This window comes from Oncorhynchus clarkii, chromosome 8, assembly GCF_045791955.1.
Source record: "Oncorhynchus clarkii lewisi isolate Uvic-CL-2024 chromosome 8, UVic_Ocla_1.0, whole genome shotgun sequence".
Classification (NCBI taxonomy): Eukaryota; Metazoa; Chordata; class Actinopteri; order Salmoniformes; family Salmonidae; genus Oncorhynchus; species Oncorhynchus clarkii.
This window is the reverse complement of record NC_092154.1, coordinates 9,890,190-9,906,785: the sequence shown is the minus strand read 5'-3', so window position 1 is coordinate 9,906,785 and position 16,596 is coordinate 9,890,190. Positions and strand designations below refer to the sequence as shown.

The following is a 16,596-nucleotide window of genomic DNA, read 5'->3' as shown; positions in this document are numbered from 1 at the left end:
ACTCTGAGAGAGAGACTCTGGGTTGAGCTCAGTGATAAAGTAGTCTACAGTACTACTGCCAAGAGATGAGCTATAGGTGCACCTACCAGAGGAGTCACCTCAAAGCCCACAGTACCATTGACTATGTACTGTACATACCCAGCGTGCGACAGAGCTGTAGGAGTTGTGACCTGTTTTTGTTGGTTATGTTGTCGTAGTTGTGCCTAGGGGGGCATATGGGGGAGGGAATGCTGTCACCCTCGCGGAGGCGTTTCCCTCTCTCTCTTCCTTTCTCAGCTCTCTCTTCCTTTCTCAGCTCTCTCTTCCTTTCTCAGCTCTCTCTTTTTTTCCCTCTCCCTGTCTCTCTTTTGTCATATATCTTTCGTTCCCCCACACCAAAACACACACACACACACACACACACACACACACACACACACACACACACACACACACACACACACACACACACACACACACACATTAGTATTATCCTGCCCCTAGGTAGCCCCGGGTTTGTTTGCATATAGTTCTTATTGCTCATATGTGTTTGTCTGAGGAGATCACACTAACCATTCTCTCACTCAGGTTATCATATGGCATTCTCTCACTCAGGTTATCATATGATATTCTCTCACTCAGGTTATCATATGATATTCTCTCACTCAGGTTACCATATGGCATTCTCTCACTCAGGTTACCATATGGCATTCTCTCACTCAGGTTACCATATGGCATTCTCTCACTCAGGTTATCATATGGCATTCTCTCACTCAGGTTATCATATGATATTCTCTCACTCAGGTTATCATATGGCATTCTCTCACTCAGGTTATCATATGGCATTCTCTCACTCAGGTTATCATATGATATTCTCTCACTCAGGTTATCATATGGCATTCTCTCACTCAGGTTATCATATCAGATATTCTCTCACTCAGGTTATCATATGATATTCTCTCACTCAGGTTATCATATCAGGTTATCATATGGCATTCTCTCACTCAGGTTATCATATGGCATTCTCTCACTCAGGTTATCATATGATATTCTCTCACTCAGGTTATCATATGGCATTCTCTCACTCAGGTTATCATATGATATTCTCTCACTCAGGTTATCATATGATATTCTCTCACTCAGGTTATCATATGATATTCTCTCACTCAGGTTATCATATGATATTCTTTCACCCAGGTTATCATATGATATTCTTTCACCCAGGTTATCATATGATATTCTCTCACTCAGGTTATCATATGATATTCTTTCACCCAGGTTATCATATGATATTCTTTCACCCAGGTTATCATATTATATTCTCTCACTCAGGTTATCATATGATATTCTCTCACTCAGGTTATCATATGATATTCTCTCCGTGGGAGCTCTGTGATGAAGTCGACTGTCCCGGGAGAATAGAATATCTCTCTCACGTCATGTTGTTATGTTGGTGTACAGCAGGGTCGTGTGAAAAGGTCATTGAGATCCTAATTTTATATGCTGTCGTTCCAGACATGCCAAAAGATAATGTATGTATGTTGATTATACCAATGTTGTTATGTAGGTGATTCAAAACTGTATTACAGTATGAGTCAGTCATGCAATCCTTTCTACATTTTTCTCATGTTAGTCATTTAGCAGACACCTCTTATTAAAATAGGAACCAACCACTTACAATCGCTCCCTTTTTCTCGCTCCCTTTTCTACCCCCCCCCCCCCCCCCCCTCTTTCTCAGGTAAAGATGAGCCGTCCAGCTACATTTGCACCTCTTGTAAACAGACCTTCACCAGCGCCTGGTTCCTGCTTCAGCACGCCCAACACACCCACGGCATCCGCATCTATCTGGACACGCACCCCTCCAACTACACCCTCACCCCTCGCATTGCCCTCCCCCCTCCCATGGGTGGGGGAGACTCCCTCCCTCGTTCTCCCTTACCAACCTTCCTGGGGGACACCTCTAACTCCTTCCACCTCCTCCGGATGGCGGCGCCACTACTCAGAGAGCACCACCCACACCATCCCCAACACCCTCACCACCCCCGTCCCCCTCCGGGCTATCTGGACACCCGGCTCCCTGCCACCCCACCCTTCGTCAGACCCCCGCCCCCCAGACACCTCCTGGAGCGCCTGGGTCCAGAGGAGATGGGGCCCCTGCTCTTCCAGCACCCCAGTGCCTTCGAGAGGGTGATGCGTCTGACCCCAATGGATCCTCCTTCCATGGACTTCTCCAGAAGGCTCAGAGAGCTGGCGGTTGGCAACAATACTAACAACGGAGGCCCTACACCTCCTCTCTCGCCCACCCGGGTGCCCCCCATGCACCGCCTGCTGAGTCCAACTCTCTTCCAGTCGGGCTCCAAGCCCCCACCGTTCCTCACCTACCCCCCACAGCCCCCCACGCCTCAGGGAAACGCCACCACTCCTCCCCAGGGCCAGAACCAGGCCCAGGTATGTGCAGTGTGTCCTGGGATATATGCTGATGTATGTCTTGTAATGTCTTATATGTATTACAGAATTGCCTGTAATGTTGCCAAGACATTTACCCTATGGGACAATAAACAATTAATTTGTTCATGCATTCATTCATTCAGGTCCAGGCCCAAGCCAAGTCCAAGTCCTGTGAGTTCTGTGGGAAGACCTTCAAGTTCCAGAGCAACCTGATAGTCCACAGACGGAGTCACACAGGAGAGAGGCCCTACAAGTGTCATCTGTGTGACCATGCCTGTTCTCAAGCCTCCAAGCTGAAGAGACACATGAAGACACACATACACAAGTCAGGCTCCATGGGGAGCTCCCCTGAACAGGAGAATAGAGGAGAGGTAGGAGAGGGGGAGGAGAAGAGCAGAAAGGGGGAGGGAAGAATGGGGATGGACAACGAGGAGGAGGAAGAGGATGAGGAAGAGGAAGAAGAGGAGGAGGAAATTGAGGATGAGGAGGAGATGAGGAACGGCCTAAGTAGGCCTGAGTCTAACCTGAGCATGGACTCAGAGTTCCACAAGAACAGGGAGAATGGGTCGAGGCCTTCCCCAGACGAGAAGCCTCATGGTGGGGATAGAGTGACGGAGAGCGGAGGGGTGGGTATCATGCACCCATACAACCACCTGGACAATCACCTGAGGCTGGCCCCTTCCAAGAAGACCATGAGTCTGGACAGGGAGAGGCAGCCTAATAGAGAGTCGAGAGAGGGGGGAGATGCAGGGAGGGGGGAGATGGAGATTGAGCGGGACAGAGAGCGAGCGTTGGACAGGGCGATGGGCAGAGCGATGGACAGAGAGAGAGAGATTGAAAGAGAGGAGAGGCCCTTGATGAACGGAAGGATTAGTGGGTCTGAAGACTCTTTCTCTGGACTGTTCCACCGCCGGCCCACCCCCATCACCAGCCCCAACCCCTCCAACAAGAGAATCAAGGTAAGAACCCCCTTTTAGCTACTCCTTTTATTCTTCTTAAATAACTTGTTGTGTTTTTATGTTTTCTTATATTTGTCGTTTACACAACTGTTTCCAATACTATAAAACAGACTTTTAGACTGCTGAAAGAAGTACATAATTTTTCTCTTATCTAGTTGTATTGTTTTACTGGGTTTAGATTTGTTAAATTCAGTGTAAATAAACTTTAATTTCGTTCTATTTGATGTGAAGGTGGAGAAGGAGTTGGAGCTCCCCGCAGCTCCGACCCTCATCTCCCCAGAGAACATGTACTCCCAGCTCCTGGCGGGCTACGCTGCTTCACGCCACTTCATCAGAGAACCCTTCCTCCACGGCTTCAGTGACGCCCACCAGTCCCCTTTCGCCACCTCCTCAGAGCACTCCTCCTCCGAGACGGGTTCCCTCCGTTTCTCCACCTCTCCTGGGGAATTCCTGGAGGGAGTGGGCGCATCGGGCCGCAGCGGTAGCTCCACCCCTCACCTCCTGCGGGGTCCCGGGCCGGGTCGACCCCCTAGTAAGGAGAGCAGACGGAGCGACACCTGTGAGTACTGCGGGAAGATATTCAAGAACTGCAGCAACCTGACGGTGCACCGACGTAGCCACACGGGAGAGCGGCCCTACAAGTGTGACCTGTGCAGCTACGCCTGCGCACAGAGCTCCAAGCTAACTCGCCACATGAAGACCCACGGGCAGTTTGGGAAGGAGGTGTACCGCTGTGACATCTGCCACATGCCCTTCAGCGTCTACAGCACCCTGGAGAAACACATGAAGAAGTGGCACGGGGAACACTTGATGGCCAGCGACGTCAAACTGGAGGAGGCTGAGAGAGGCTAGGTTACGCTAGGCTAAAGCTAAGGCTAGGCTAGGCTAACACCTCAGACTCATTCTGAATGAACAGGACTTCAACACGGGGCTTGGCTGGATAATCTTTCATCTTCTTGAATATTTTTGGGGACAATTTAATGTACGTAATTCTGTTTTTGTTTGTTCTTTTTGTCACAGAAACTGCCAACTGAGAAATATAACAAAGGGAAACATGGGATGTTTCTAGAAACCTTTAGTTTCCTGCCAACTATTGATCTATCTGAGGATTTTATCATTTTCGGAATCCATTGAGCCTTTCTACTGTGCAATAATGTCTGTATTTATTGGAGTTTTGTAAAGATATTGGGCATGTGCAGGTACATCTTTGTGGGGTTTTATAGGGAATTAGGTAGCTAGCTAGTAAGTAAAAAAAAAAAAATATGCTGAAGATTTTTTTTCTAAAAAAACACATAACTTGAAACAGGTCACACTTGATTAGAAATACGATTTTAATTTTGATTTGTTAATTAAAAACAATTCCTTTAAGGAAACTATAAGTAAATGAGTAAACTTTTTAAATTATGATAGCAATTATTTATTTTTTATCTGTATGATTAATATCCTATTAGGTCAACAGCAGACTACAATCCATCTGCTCATCTCTGACATCAAGCACTGAATGTCACTATGACAACAGAATTTACATTTTAGGATTTCAAAAAACCCCAAATGTTGATGTTTTAAAAGTCTGAATAGATTACAGCCAATTTTACACAAACAATTATTTTTTAATATCAGCATGTGTTATTGTGATGATGCAATCCAGTCCCCACATTCCCAATATTAGCCGGGGACATAAATAGCGGTTGCAGACATTGACATGAACTCCTTAGATGCAGGATTAAATCACCATGGGAATATTTAAGATATATCAGTTCAAACTTGCTGTAGTAAATGTGGAAAGGAGAACAGTCCTATAAAACGTTATGTGTGTGGATGTTTTGGGAAGAATAAACCGTTTTATTTCATCAAACGTTATGTAAATATTAGATTTTCTTTGATCCATCATTATTAACAGAAACTAAATGTATACTAGCCCCATATTTTACATTCAGAATGTCCACTCTAACTAAAACAATCAAAGATCTGTGGCTTGAGTTATTTAAGTTCTGAATAATATCCATTGTTATTGCAACCATTCACTAGATAATTGCAATACAGGTCCTCTCAATAGTGCTTCCTTCCTATGGTCATACTGTTTACATTTGAACAACATAGCGGCAATGTCGCTTACACCCTCTTGACACTTGATAAAGCTTCATCAAAACCAATTTGTTAAGTTAAACTTTTAAACATTCTACATTGTACTGTACATTCCACTTCTAGAATCATTTCATTGTTCCTTCTGGGGAATTCTTGAACAGTAGTGTTCTCGTCGCCCAGGGTGAGTTCTGATCCCCTCAGGATTCAGCAAAACGGTCTCAGAATGGAATTCATATCAATGCCTGTGTTTCTCCACTGTGTGCTCTAAGCCTCAATCTGCCTGCCTGCTTTCACAGTTCACTAACTCAGCGTTCATGTATTAGTAGAGCAGCTTTGAAAAGGAAAAGGTGGGGGTTGTTCATTTTTCTTCACAAAGCGATATGGGGGTTTAACGCCCAATAACAGATTTGTGAAGACACTGTACGTGGCGTTCGTGACTTTTAGGGATTTACAATTTGTGATTTTCAGCTGCGTGGAATGAGGATGGCTCATCCTTGAATGAATCTAAAAAAGCCGATTTGAGTTACATTGAGTTATGGTAATAATGTTCAGCACAGCTGTTAGACTGATGGCCACATGACCTTGAGATCTGATTGGATCATTCTTGAGGTAGAAAATGAAAAATTGAAATAGAGAAAATGGAGAGGGGATAGAGGGAGAGAGGGAGAGAGGGAGAGAGACATAGAATGAAAGAGAGAGAGAGACCCAAGCAAGGATCAAAGTCATTCAAATGAAATTGAAAGCATATGAAAAGTGTGTTTTAACCCAAATGCATATCTACTGGTCAAATCTAATACCAAGGACATCAGAGAGAGAGAAAGAGGACCAATATTAGGGAAGATTGAGGCCACATCTTCCCTTAATACAACCATCTTCAATAGAGATAATCACCTCACCTCAAAGATATCACTTCACACAGCCTGTTTTAAATGTGCTGTGTGTGTTTAGGCAATTGGACATGGGTGTGCTCTCGAATGAAAATCTTCCTATTTATCATCATCTTGTTGATAAAAATCAGATTCTTACACAAAACACTTATCTCATAATGGTCCTCTATTTCAGATCAGCATGTGGAAATGGAATAGATTAGTTATCATAATGTATGCGACTGGCTGAAAAGGTGTAGATACCATAGAGACATGTGTTTGGGGAAAACACATGTTGATATTCAGTAAGAGTACATCTTTAGTGTATTCCAATAAAACATTTTTTGTTTTAATCAATTCTCATTTCAGAACAAAGTTGATAATAACTATAATAACTGTTATTGTTGCAATTGAGACAGCGGGAGAGGAGAAACCTACAATTCCCACTTCTGAACAAGCTTCATATATTCCATCCAAAATATGGATGCTAGAGAGTTATTTTAATCACATTGAGGAACCAGGAAGACAGACTCGCAAAACAGAACTAGTCATTTCATACAAGAACATTCAGTCCCAGAATAACGTTTACAGTGTTTGAAGTATGTTAATGATGAAATCCTCTGTGTTTTGAAATAACAAAGTATTATTTTCTTCAGTGTTTTGAATGCCATAACGAGCATTGTATGGTTATGATGGTGGAGGGATTTTATTAAGTAGATTTACATGAGCAGATACGTATAATTTCTTGCTCACTGTATGACGATATATTGATAAATGATGCTGTGTTTTTAAAAATAAATGGTTCCAACATTCTGTTAGCCTATTTTACCTTCCCAATCCAATTGTGATTTGATTCAAATGTTTAAAGTCGTTTTTTTGGTAAATCTATCCTAATATGGATTTAAAAAAAAACATTTGAATTAGAAATCATCCATAATATCAGAGGAATTTTGGGATTGGGATTCTGCAATGGGTTATGGGAGAAATGCTTTTTTTTTTTAAATTGTATTATTATTATTTTTTTATAAAATCAGTTTTAGGAGGCGTTCATGGACAATATTGTTTTTTTTTCTTCTCATGGTTGGTTGAAGTTCTTGTGATGGCACTTAAAATTTAAATTTTAACACATTTTCAACTTTCATGACTTTTGCTCTTTGTACAAAAATTTTTTTCTTTTTGAGGGATAGTTGTGAAAAACAAGGCGTTTCAGAGCAGCAGTAACGTCAGCTGTTTTCAACATATCTGTATTTTTCTAATGTGTTGAAAAGAAAGTCAACAAATCCAATAAATGTTGCAATTGCCCTATCTGAAGTATTTTTTAACATGACTATCACCATTAGTGCTAACATCTGTTAGTGGTTATTAACATTAATATCACTATTACTAATAACATTAGCATCTTTTACATTTCCATTGTTGCATCTTTAGTTGTTTATTTTACCATAACCACCAGTAGTTATGTTGAATGTCTCATGACTGGTGCTTAAAACTGTTGCTCTCAGTAGCCCCGTTTATACCTGGCGCCTACATGGGTTCTTTGTCCTGATCTTGTCTTTATTCTGATTGCGTCCACATTTCCAGAAATGTGTCTACACACATGGTATTAAAATATGTCTGTTATCCGTCCACCGTGTCTGCATTGTGACCAGATTTCCCTGGTCCCTCCCTTTATGCAAATTATTTCACAGCTATTCTTTCAAAAAATAATATTTATTTGTTTATTGTAACACGCACATTGATGTAATCAGTCAAAGGTGGCACCTGTCAATGATTTTTAAAGGGCAGAATAATGATGGTTTAAATGGTGGTCTCTGTCCAGATCTGCCTATCCCTTGTGAGATATCCAGACACAATGAATGTCTTGACTATCTCCGGAGGTGGAAAGGATGATCACAATGAGTCTTTTAATCATCTACACCCGTCTAAAAATGTGGTCGCAATCAGAATGTGGACAAGATCAGGACAAAGGACGCATGTTAGAACTAGGTATAAACAAGGCTAGTATGCAGGTATAACATCTGCCATCAATGTGACGCTGTAAATCCCAATATACTGACATGATTATAATTTTTTATAGCACAGATAGCCACTGGTTAATACATGTGATCAACCCTATCTCTAGTGATGGTTGCTTGAAACCTTGGCCTCAGTTTGATACTATAGAACACTGGAACCAGAGACTGCGAGACATCCCACTCTCAACTTTTTTCAGGTTCATAAACAGTCAATGAACTAAGCAGACCAGACCCAGCTGCTAATGTATTGGTGCCTATGGGAGAGAGCCACCATGTTAAGCAGACCGGAACTGATCATTTTTTTTCAATGGTAAATGACCTGAGTGGGACATCTTCATTTATCCACTATCTGTTACTAGAACACTTGAACCTACGTGACCCCTCGTGACCCCTTTGGGCTTCATTTCCTTTATTCCTGAAAGGCCATGCAAGGTCTTATTATCTTATTAGCCAGACAGGTGGGGACTTTCACCAAAGACAACGGTGGTGGAGAGGAGGAGAGGATGAATACTTAAGTTACTACTCCACCACACAATAACTGAGCCCTCAACATGAAAGGGGGGGAAGACTAATAAGGTGGCACCAGGAAATGCTTGGTGAACTAGGGGTGTGTGTTCAGGTGGGTGCAACGTTCTGAATATGATGTTGTAGATAAATAGTGTGATGTACGATTCTGAAGTATACACGATGGGGGATTATGTGCTCATAATGGGGGGTGTGAATCCTAGTTTCCACCTTTTCCCCAGATGTTTTCCTCTTAGTCATTTAACTGAGGTCAATAAGAGATGAATGATACGTTTCACTGGAAGTCAGGATTCACTCCAATAGCTACCAGTACATAATACTAATCTGCAGATGACCTTCAACCTGTGGAAATGTTAGAAACATATATTGGCTTCAGAGATGAGTTTACTGGCTGGTTTAGCAGATGGGGCTCTGCGGTGAGATCTATAATACAGCTATAGATGACCCGATCTCTTCATTCTGTGTGGAAGTAGTTACAGCGTGATTTACATTTTGAAGGCGTAGACGGTATTCACGGTAAACGCTGCCTATGTCGGCTCAATCGGAAATGACCTTTAAATGTTCTATCACGGAATCTGTAACGCTTCAGCGAAACAGATTGAATAAAGATCTGCTTCAACCGAACCACGTGGTAAATATAGAGCCCAGTAAACACGGAGTAAGATGTTGGACCATGAACAGCCAGATTACAAAGACAAGGCAGCGTGTAGAAGGAAGTAATTTGCTCATAAAATGCATAGATAACATCTCCGATATCTATAACACTTGAGAGATAGTCTTGTTCCTAGAAGTAAGTTGTGTTTTTTTTCGTACACTTTTATGTAGCTCTCTCCGAAGATAAAGTAGAACGGATAAATGGATTTTTTTTGTGGCCACAATAAATACTTTAGCTACAGTAGCTAACTATTTATGAGTAGCTGTAAAGTTTTGGTTAAAAAAAAAATCTGTTGAAGTAAGGCTCGTATATGGGCTTAAAGAAAACATTTTCCAGCCTATTAGCAACTTGTCAAAGCAGTCTGGGTAACGTTTCCCGTCTTTAAACACAGAAACTATAAACAACCATAAGTGACTACGATAATTTCTTTACTGTCAGTAGATATTCTCCAGGTCGTACAACCTCGGTTCTATGAAAAACATATGATTATCACACATGCATCAACGCACACACACCTATCATAAACAAAAAGACAACATCTCAACCACAAAACTGCACATATCCACCCCGTTCCCAGGATGTGAACTAGTGTCAAAGCTCCAGCAGGTCTTCCACCCGCAGTCATCTCAACACATGGCTCCAAGCAGGTCTTCCACCCACAGTCATCTCAACACATGGCTCCAAGCAGGTCTTCTACCCACAGTCATCTCAACACATGGCTCCAAGCAGGTCTTCTACCCACAGTCATCTCAACACATGGCTCCAAGCAGATCTTCTACCCACAGTCATCTCAACACATGGCTCCAAGCAGATCTTCCACCCACAGTCATCTCAACACATGGCTCCAAGCAGGTCTTCCACCCACAGTCATCTCAACACATGGCTCCAAGCAGGTCTTCCACCCACAGTCATCTAAACACATGGCTCCAAGCAGGTATTCCACCCACAGTCATCTCAACACATGGCTCCAAGCAGGTCTTCCACCCACAGTCATCTCAACACATGGCTCCAAGCAGGTCTTCCACCCGCAGTCATCTCAACACATGGCTCCAAGCAGGTCTTCCACCCACAGTCATCTCAACACATGGCTCCAAGCAGGTCTTCCACCCGCAGTCATATAAACACATGGCTCCAAGCAGGTCTTCCACCCACAGTCATCTCAACACATGGCTCCAAGCAGGTCTTCCACCCACAGTCATCTCAACACATGGCTCCAAGCAGGTCTTCCACCCGCAGTCATCTCAACACATGGCTCCAAGCAGGTATTCCACCCACAGTCATCTCAACACATGGCTCCAAGCAGGTCTTCCACCCACAGTCATCTCAACACATGGCTCCAAGCAGGTCTTCCACCCGCAGTCATATAAACACATGGCTCCAAGCAGGTCTTCCACCCACAGTCATCTCAACACATGGCTCCAAGCAGGTCTTCCACCCACAGTCATCTCAACACATGGCTCCAAGCAGGTCTTCCACCCGCAGTCATATAAACACATGGCTCCAAGCAGGTCTTCCACCCACAGTCATCTCAACACATGGCTCCAAGCAGGTCTTCTACCCGCAGTCATCTCAACACATGGCACCAAGCATGTCTTCTACCCACAGTCATCTCAACACATGGCTCCAAGCAGGTCTTCTACCCACAGTCATCTCAACACATGGCTCCAAGCATGTCTTCTACCCACAGTCGTCTCAACACATGGCTCCAAGCAGGTCTTCTACCCACAGTCATATAAACACATGGCTCCAAGCAGGTCTTCTACCCACAGTCATCTCAACACATGGCTCCAAGCAGGTCTTCTACCCACAGTCATCTCAACACATGGCTCCAAGCAGGTCTTCTACCCACAGTCATCTCAACACATGGCTCCAAGCAGGTCTTCTACCCACAGTCATCTCAACACATGGCTCCAAGCAGGTCTTCCACCCACAGTCGTCTCAACACATGGCTCCAAGCAGGTCTTCTACCCACAGTCATCTCAACACATGGCTCCAAGCAGGTCTTCCACCCACAGTCATATAAACACATGGCTCCAAGCAGGTCTTCTACCCACAGTCATCTCAACACATGGCTCCAAGCAGGTCTTCCACCCACAGTCATATAAACACATGGCTCCAAGCATGTCTTCCACCCGCAGTCATCTCAACACATGGCTCCAAGCAGGTCTTCTACCCACAGTCATCTCAACACATGGCTCCAAGCAGGTCTTCTACCCACAGTCATCTCAACACATGGCTCCAAGCAGGTCTTCCACCCACAGTCATCTCAACACATGGCACCAAGCAGGTCTTCTACCCACAGTCATCTCAACACATGGCTCCAAGCAGGTCTTCACCCACAGTCATCTCAACACATGGCACCAAGCAGGTCTTCTACCCACAGTCATCTCAACACATGGCTCCAAGCAGGTCTTCTACCCACAGTCATCTCAACACATGGCTCCAAGCAGGTCTTCCACCCACAGTCATCTCAACACATGGCTCCAAGCAGGTCTTCTACCCACAGTCATCTCAACACATGGCTCCAAGCAGGTCTTCCACACACAGTCATCTCAACACATGGCTCCAAGCAGGTCTTCCACCCACAGTCATCTCAACACATGGCTCCAAGCAGGTCTTCCACGCACAGTCATCTCACCACATCACTCCAAGCAGGTCTTCCACCCCAGTCGTCTCATCACATCACCAACAGCTCCTCCACCCGCAGTCATCTCAACACATGGCTCCAAGCAGGTCTTCCACCCACAGTCATCTCAACACATGGCTCCAAGCAGGTCTTCCACCCACAGTCGTCTCATCACATCACCAACAGCTCCTCCACCCACAGTCATCTCAACACATCGCTCCAAGCAGCTCTTCTACCCGCAGTCATCTGAGCACATCACTCCAAGCAGGTCTTCCATCTGAGTCATCTCCTCACCAACAACCCCATTTGCCGTGGGATTAACTCACAATAAAAGAATGCGATGGCTTAAAGAAACAGTAGACGAGGCAGACTGCCCTGCCAGGCCCAGTGAAAGAGGGCTGATGGTAGGATGGGAAGGTGAATACTGTCTCTAGTCTATAATTAAATCAGCCTGCACTTGATGAAATCAGATCACACTGGCAGGCCACAGGCTTCACAGTTAGTTTGTTTTTACGACATAATTACAGTCCAAATCAAATGAGAAGATTGAATATTTCACAGCGGCGAGCCGATAGACGAGCATGTGTCCAATTTCAACAATGAACACTGACAAACCCGCCTGAGGGAGAAAGAGGGGGAGATATAGGGATAGAGAGAGAGAGAGAGAGAGAGAGAGAGAGAGAGAGAGAGAGAGAGAGAGAGAGAGAGAGAGAGAGAGAGAAGGAGAGTATAGCGCCAGCCAGCCGCCCTACCGCAATAATTTACCTGCCTGTATTTAGGTACTCTGGGGAGGTCTGGCTGAATACACTGGCATTACACCAGAGAGGTGGGAGGGTGATGCAGGGAGAGCAAGAGAGAGAGAGAGGGAACGTTTGTGTGTGAGATAGATTAGCGGGGAAAGAGAGAGAGAGAGAGAGAGAATGTTTGTGTGAGAGATAGAGTGGTGGGGAATGAGAGAGAGAGAACGTTTGTGTGAGAGATAGAGTGGTGGGGAATGAGAGAGAGAGAACGTTTGTGTGAGAGATAGAGTGGTGGGGAAAGAGAGAGAGAGAACGTTTGTGTGTGAGATAGAGTGGTGGGGAAAGAGAGAGAGAGAACGTTTGTGTGAGAGATAGAGTGGTGGGGAAAGAGAGAAAGAGAGAGAGAGAACGTTTGTGTGTGAGAGAGTGGTGGGGAAAGAGAGAGAGAACGTTTGTGTGTGAGATAGAGTGGTGGGGAAAGAGAGAGAGCGAGAGAACGTTTGTGTGAGATAGAGTGGCAGGGAAAGAGAGAGAGAGAATGTTTGTGTGTGAGATAGAGTGGTGAGAGAGGGAGAGAGAAAGGTAGTCTGTGAGAGAGGGAGAGAGAAAGGTAGTCTGTGAGAGACGGAGAGATAAAATGAGGGGAGAGCGAGAAAAAGAGAGCGAGAAGAGACACAGAAGAGAAACAGACAGAGAGAAAAGAGAGAGAGAGATTGAATTGAGAGAGAGACTGGGATAAAGGGGTAAAAGAAAGAAAAGAGAAGGTAAGAAATAGAGAGACTAAATATGGAGACAAAGTGTATGGTTTTTATCAGGAAGATGAACAACTCTTCGCTTGACTGTTCCTCTACAGAGAGGTGTCAGAGATAACAGTTATCACACAGATAAAACACAGGACCAGCGTGATAAAGACACAAATCCCTATTGTCCCTATTGAACTGGAGTTGATCCTCTCTTCACGCGGTGAGGTTAATACGTGTTGTATCACACTTCCATACACAACTTCTCAATGGGGAATGATATGCTATGATATGGTGGCGTGCAGAAAAAGTAAACTGGAACATGTTGAACAATGGCCTCCGGTTGTCCATTATTATGAATGGGATTGTACGAACAACGGGCAGTAGCCAATTCATAGGAAGCATAGTTTATCATTTCTGTTTGAAAAAATGTACTTTTTATACCAGGCGGCGTGTTTCTCCGGTGAATGAAACAGAAACAACCTCCCACTGAGTTGGTTTGCTAATTTTGTTTCCTTTCTGAAGAAGTAAGCATACATTTCCTGTACAGAGTCTTTGTTCCTCTCCAGGTCAAAACTTCCTCAGGGGATAGAATCCTCTGATTCTAGAAAACCACAGCTGTTGAGTGGCCGCGATACAACCACACCGCTCAGCATCTCCTGACCACTCGTTCTAAACAGCTCTCTCTGTCTATTTCCTTCTTTTTCTAGGTCCTTTTCTCTCTCTCTATCCATACCATCCCTCTTTTCATCCCTCCCTTTCTCGCTACCCTCTCAACTCTCTGCCCCCTCTCTGCCCCCTCTCTGTCTCTCCCTGTCTCTCTCTCTTCCTCTTTCCCTCCTTCCATCCATCTCTCCCTCTATCTGGTTCCCAGGGGCTGCCCAGCTGGGGTGGATTTTCTCTGGTTGCAGTCTCTACCGCAACCTAGCGAAGCCTACCCTGCCTGTTGGGCCACCGGTCAGAGTCAGGGCCAGTAGATTAGTAACTAGATATAGACAGCAGGATCCCTGGGGGCCCGGTTAGCCTTTGATCCAGAGGAAACCGGGTTCTATGTGCGACTCTGTGTGGTCGAGGCCCTGGACCACAACCCTGCTGCCACCCTGTTCAGAAGAGGACGTGGTTTTACTGAGGACCGTGATTTCAGAGCTCCCTGTGATTCTCCCTGTGACCAGTCCTTTTGGTTAAGGGAGAATGGACCTCCTTACCGCTGTCACTGTCTCTCACTATTTTTCCCAGGGCATACAAAGACATGCGATGGGAAAAGACAGGGCCTTACATTACGATGGCTTAAAAGTGATGTCATATTGTGAACTCTGGTGAACTATGACATTGGCTGGTCGCTGGTGGTAGCCAGGTAGCCAGGACACTGTGGTGGCCGGTAGTGCTCAGTGGGGAACATCAAATCAAACTGTATGTGTCACATGCTTCATAATCAACAGGTGTAGACTAACAGTGAAATGCTTCTTAAACAACAGGTGTAGACTAACAGTGAAACGCTTCTTAAACAACAGGTGTAGACTAACAGTGAAATGCTTTGTAATCAACAGGTGTAGACTAACAGTGAAATGCTTTGTAATCAACAGGTGTAGACTAACAGTGAAATGCTTCTTAATCAACAGGTGTAGACTAACAGTGAAATGCTTCTTAAACAACAGGTGTAGACTAACAGTGAAATGCTTCTTAAACAACAGGTGTAGACTAACAGTGAAATGCTTCTTAATCAACAGGTGTACACTAACAGTGAAATGCTTCTTAAACAACAGGTGTACACTAACAGTGAAATGCTTCTTAATCAACAGGTGTAGACTAACAGTGAAATGCTTACTTACAGGCCCTTCCCAACAATGTAGAGAGAAAATATAGAAATAATAGAAAAGTAATAAGAGAAGGAATAAATACACGATGAGTAATGATAACTTGTCTATATATAATAAATACACAATGAGTAATGATAACTTGGCTATATACACGGGGTACCAGTACTGAGTCCATGTGCAGGGGAACGAGGTGATTGAGGTAGATATGTACATATAGGTAGGGATAAAGTTACTAGGCAACAGGATAGAACATAAACAGTAACTGTAGGGACAGATGCTGGAAGATGAGAAGCAAGTAGAGGAAGTGAACATTTAACAAATAACCGACATGAAACAAAGAAGGACAGAGTCTGGACAGGGGAAACATAACGACAATAATGCTGACACAGGGATCAAACTGAGGAACAGACAGATAAATAGGAGGCAATCAATGAAGTGATGGAGCCCAGGTGAGTCCAATGAAGCACTGATGCGCGTAACGGTTGTGACAGGTGTGCGTAATGATGGGCAGTGCCAGACAGGAGCGGGAGCGGGCGTGACAAGTCATAGCCTTGTATGTGATGAGTCAAAAGAGTGCGTGCAAAAGGGTCAATGCAGATAGCCTGGGTTAACTATTTAACTAACAATTTAGCAGTCTTATGGCTTGGGGGTAGAAGCTGTTCAGGGTCCTGTTGGTTCCAGACTACGTGCATCGGTACCGCTTGCCGTGTGGTAGCAGAGAGAACAGTCTATGACTTGGGTAGCTGGAGGCTCTGACAATTTTTTGGGCCTTCCTCTGACACAACCTGGTATAGAGGTCCTGGATGGCAAGGAGCTCGGCCTCAGTGATGTTCTGGGCTGTACGCACTACCCTCTGTAACGCCTTGCGGTCTGATGCCAAGCAGTTGCCATATCGAGCAGTGATGCAGCCAGTCAAGATGTCCTCAACGGTGCAACTGTATAACTTTTTGAGGATCTGGGGCCCATGCCAAACCTTTTCAGCCTTCTAAGGGGGAAGAGGCATAGTAGTGCTCTCTTCAAGACTGTGTTGGTGTGTGTGGGCCATGATAATTCCTTAGTGATGTGGACAGAGGAACTTGAAGCTCTCGACCTGCTCCACTACAACCCTATTGATGTGGTTGGTCGGCCCTCCGTTTCCTGT

The 16,596-nt window shown here is 44.6% G+C and overlaps 1 protein-coding gene across 2 annotated transcripts in view; it reads left to right on the top strand.

Moving 5' to 3' along the window:
• Positions 1 to 7,096, top strand: part of LOC139414914 (B-cell lymphoma/leukemia 11B-like) — a 51,557-nt gene extending 44,461 nt beyond the window's left edge. For both annotated transcript variants that reach the window (XM_071162531.1, XM_071162532.1), the window contains 3 exons: positions 1,718 to 2,427; positions 2,571 to 3,386; positions 3,618 to 7,096. In XM_071162531.1, coding sequence (XP_071018632.1) covers positions 1,718 to 2,427; positions 2,571 to 3,386; positions 3,618 to 4,238 — 2,147 coding nt within the window. In that variant the 3' untranslated portion in view covers positions 4,239 to 7,096. The remainder of the gene's footprint in view (positions 1 to 1,717; positions 2,428 to 2,570; positions 3,387 to 3,617) is intronic.
• The last annotated feature ends 9,500 nt before the right edge of the window (positions 7,097 to 16,596 follow it).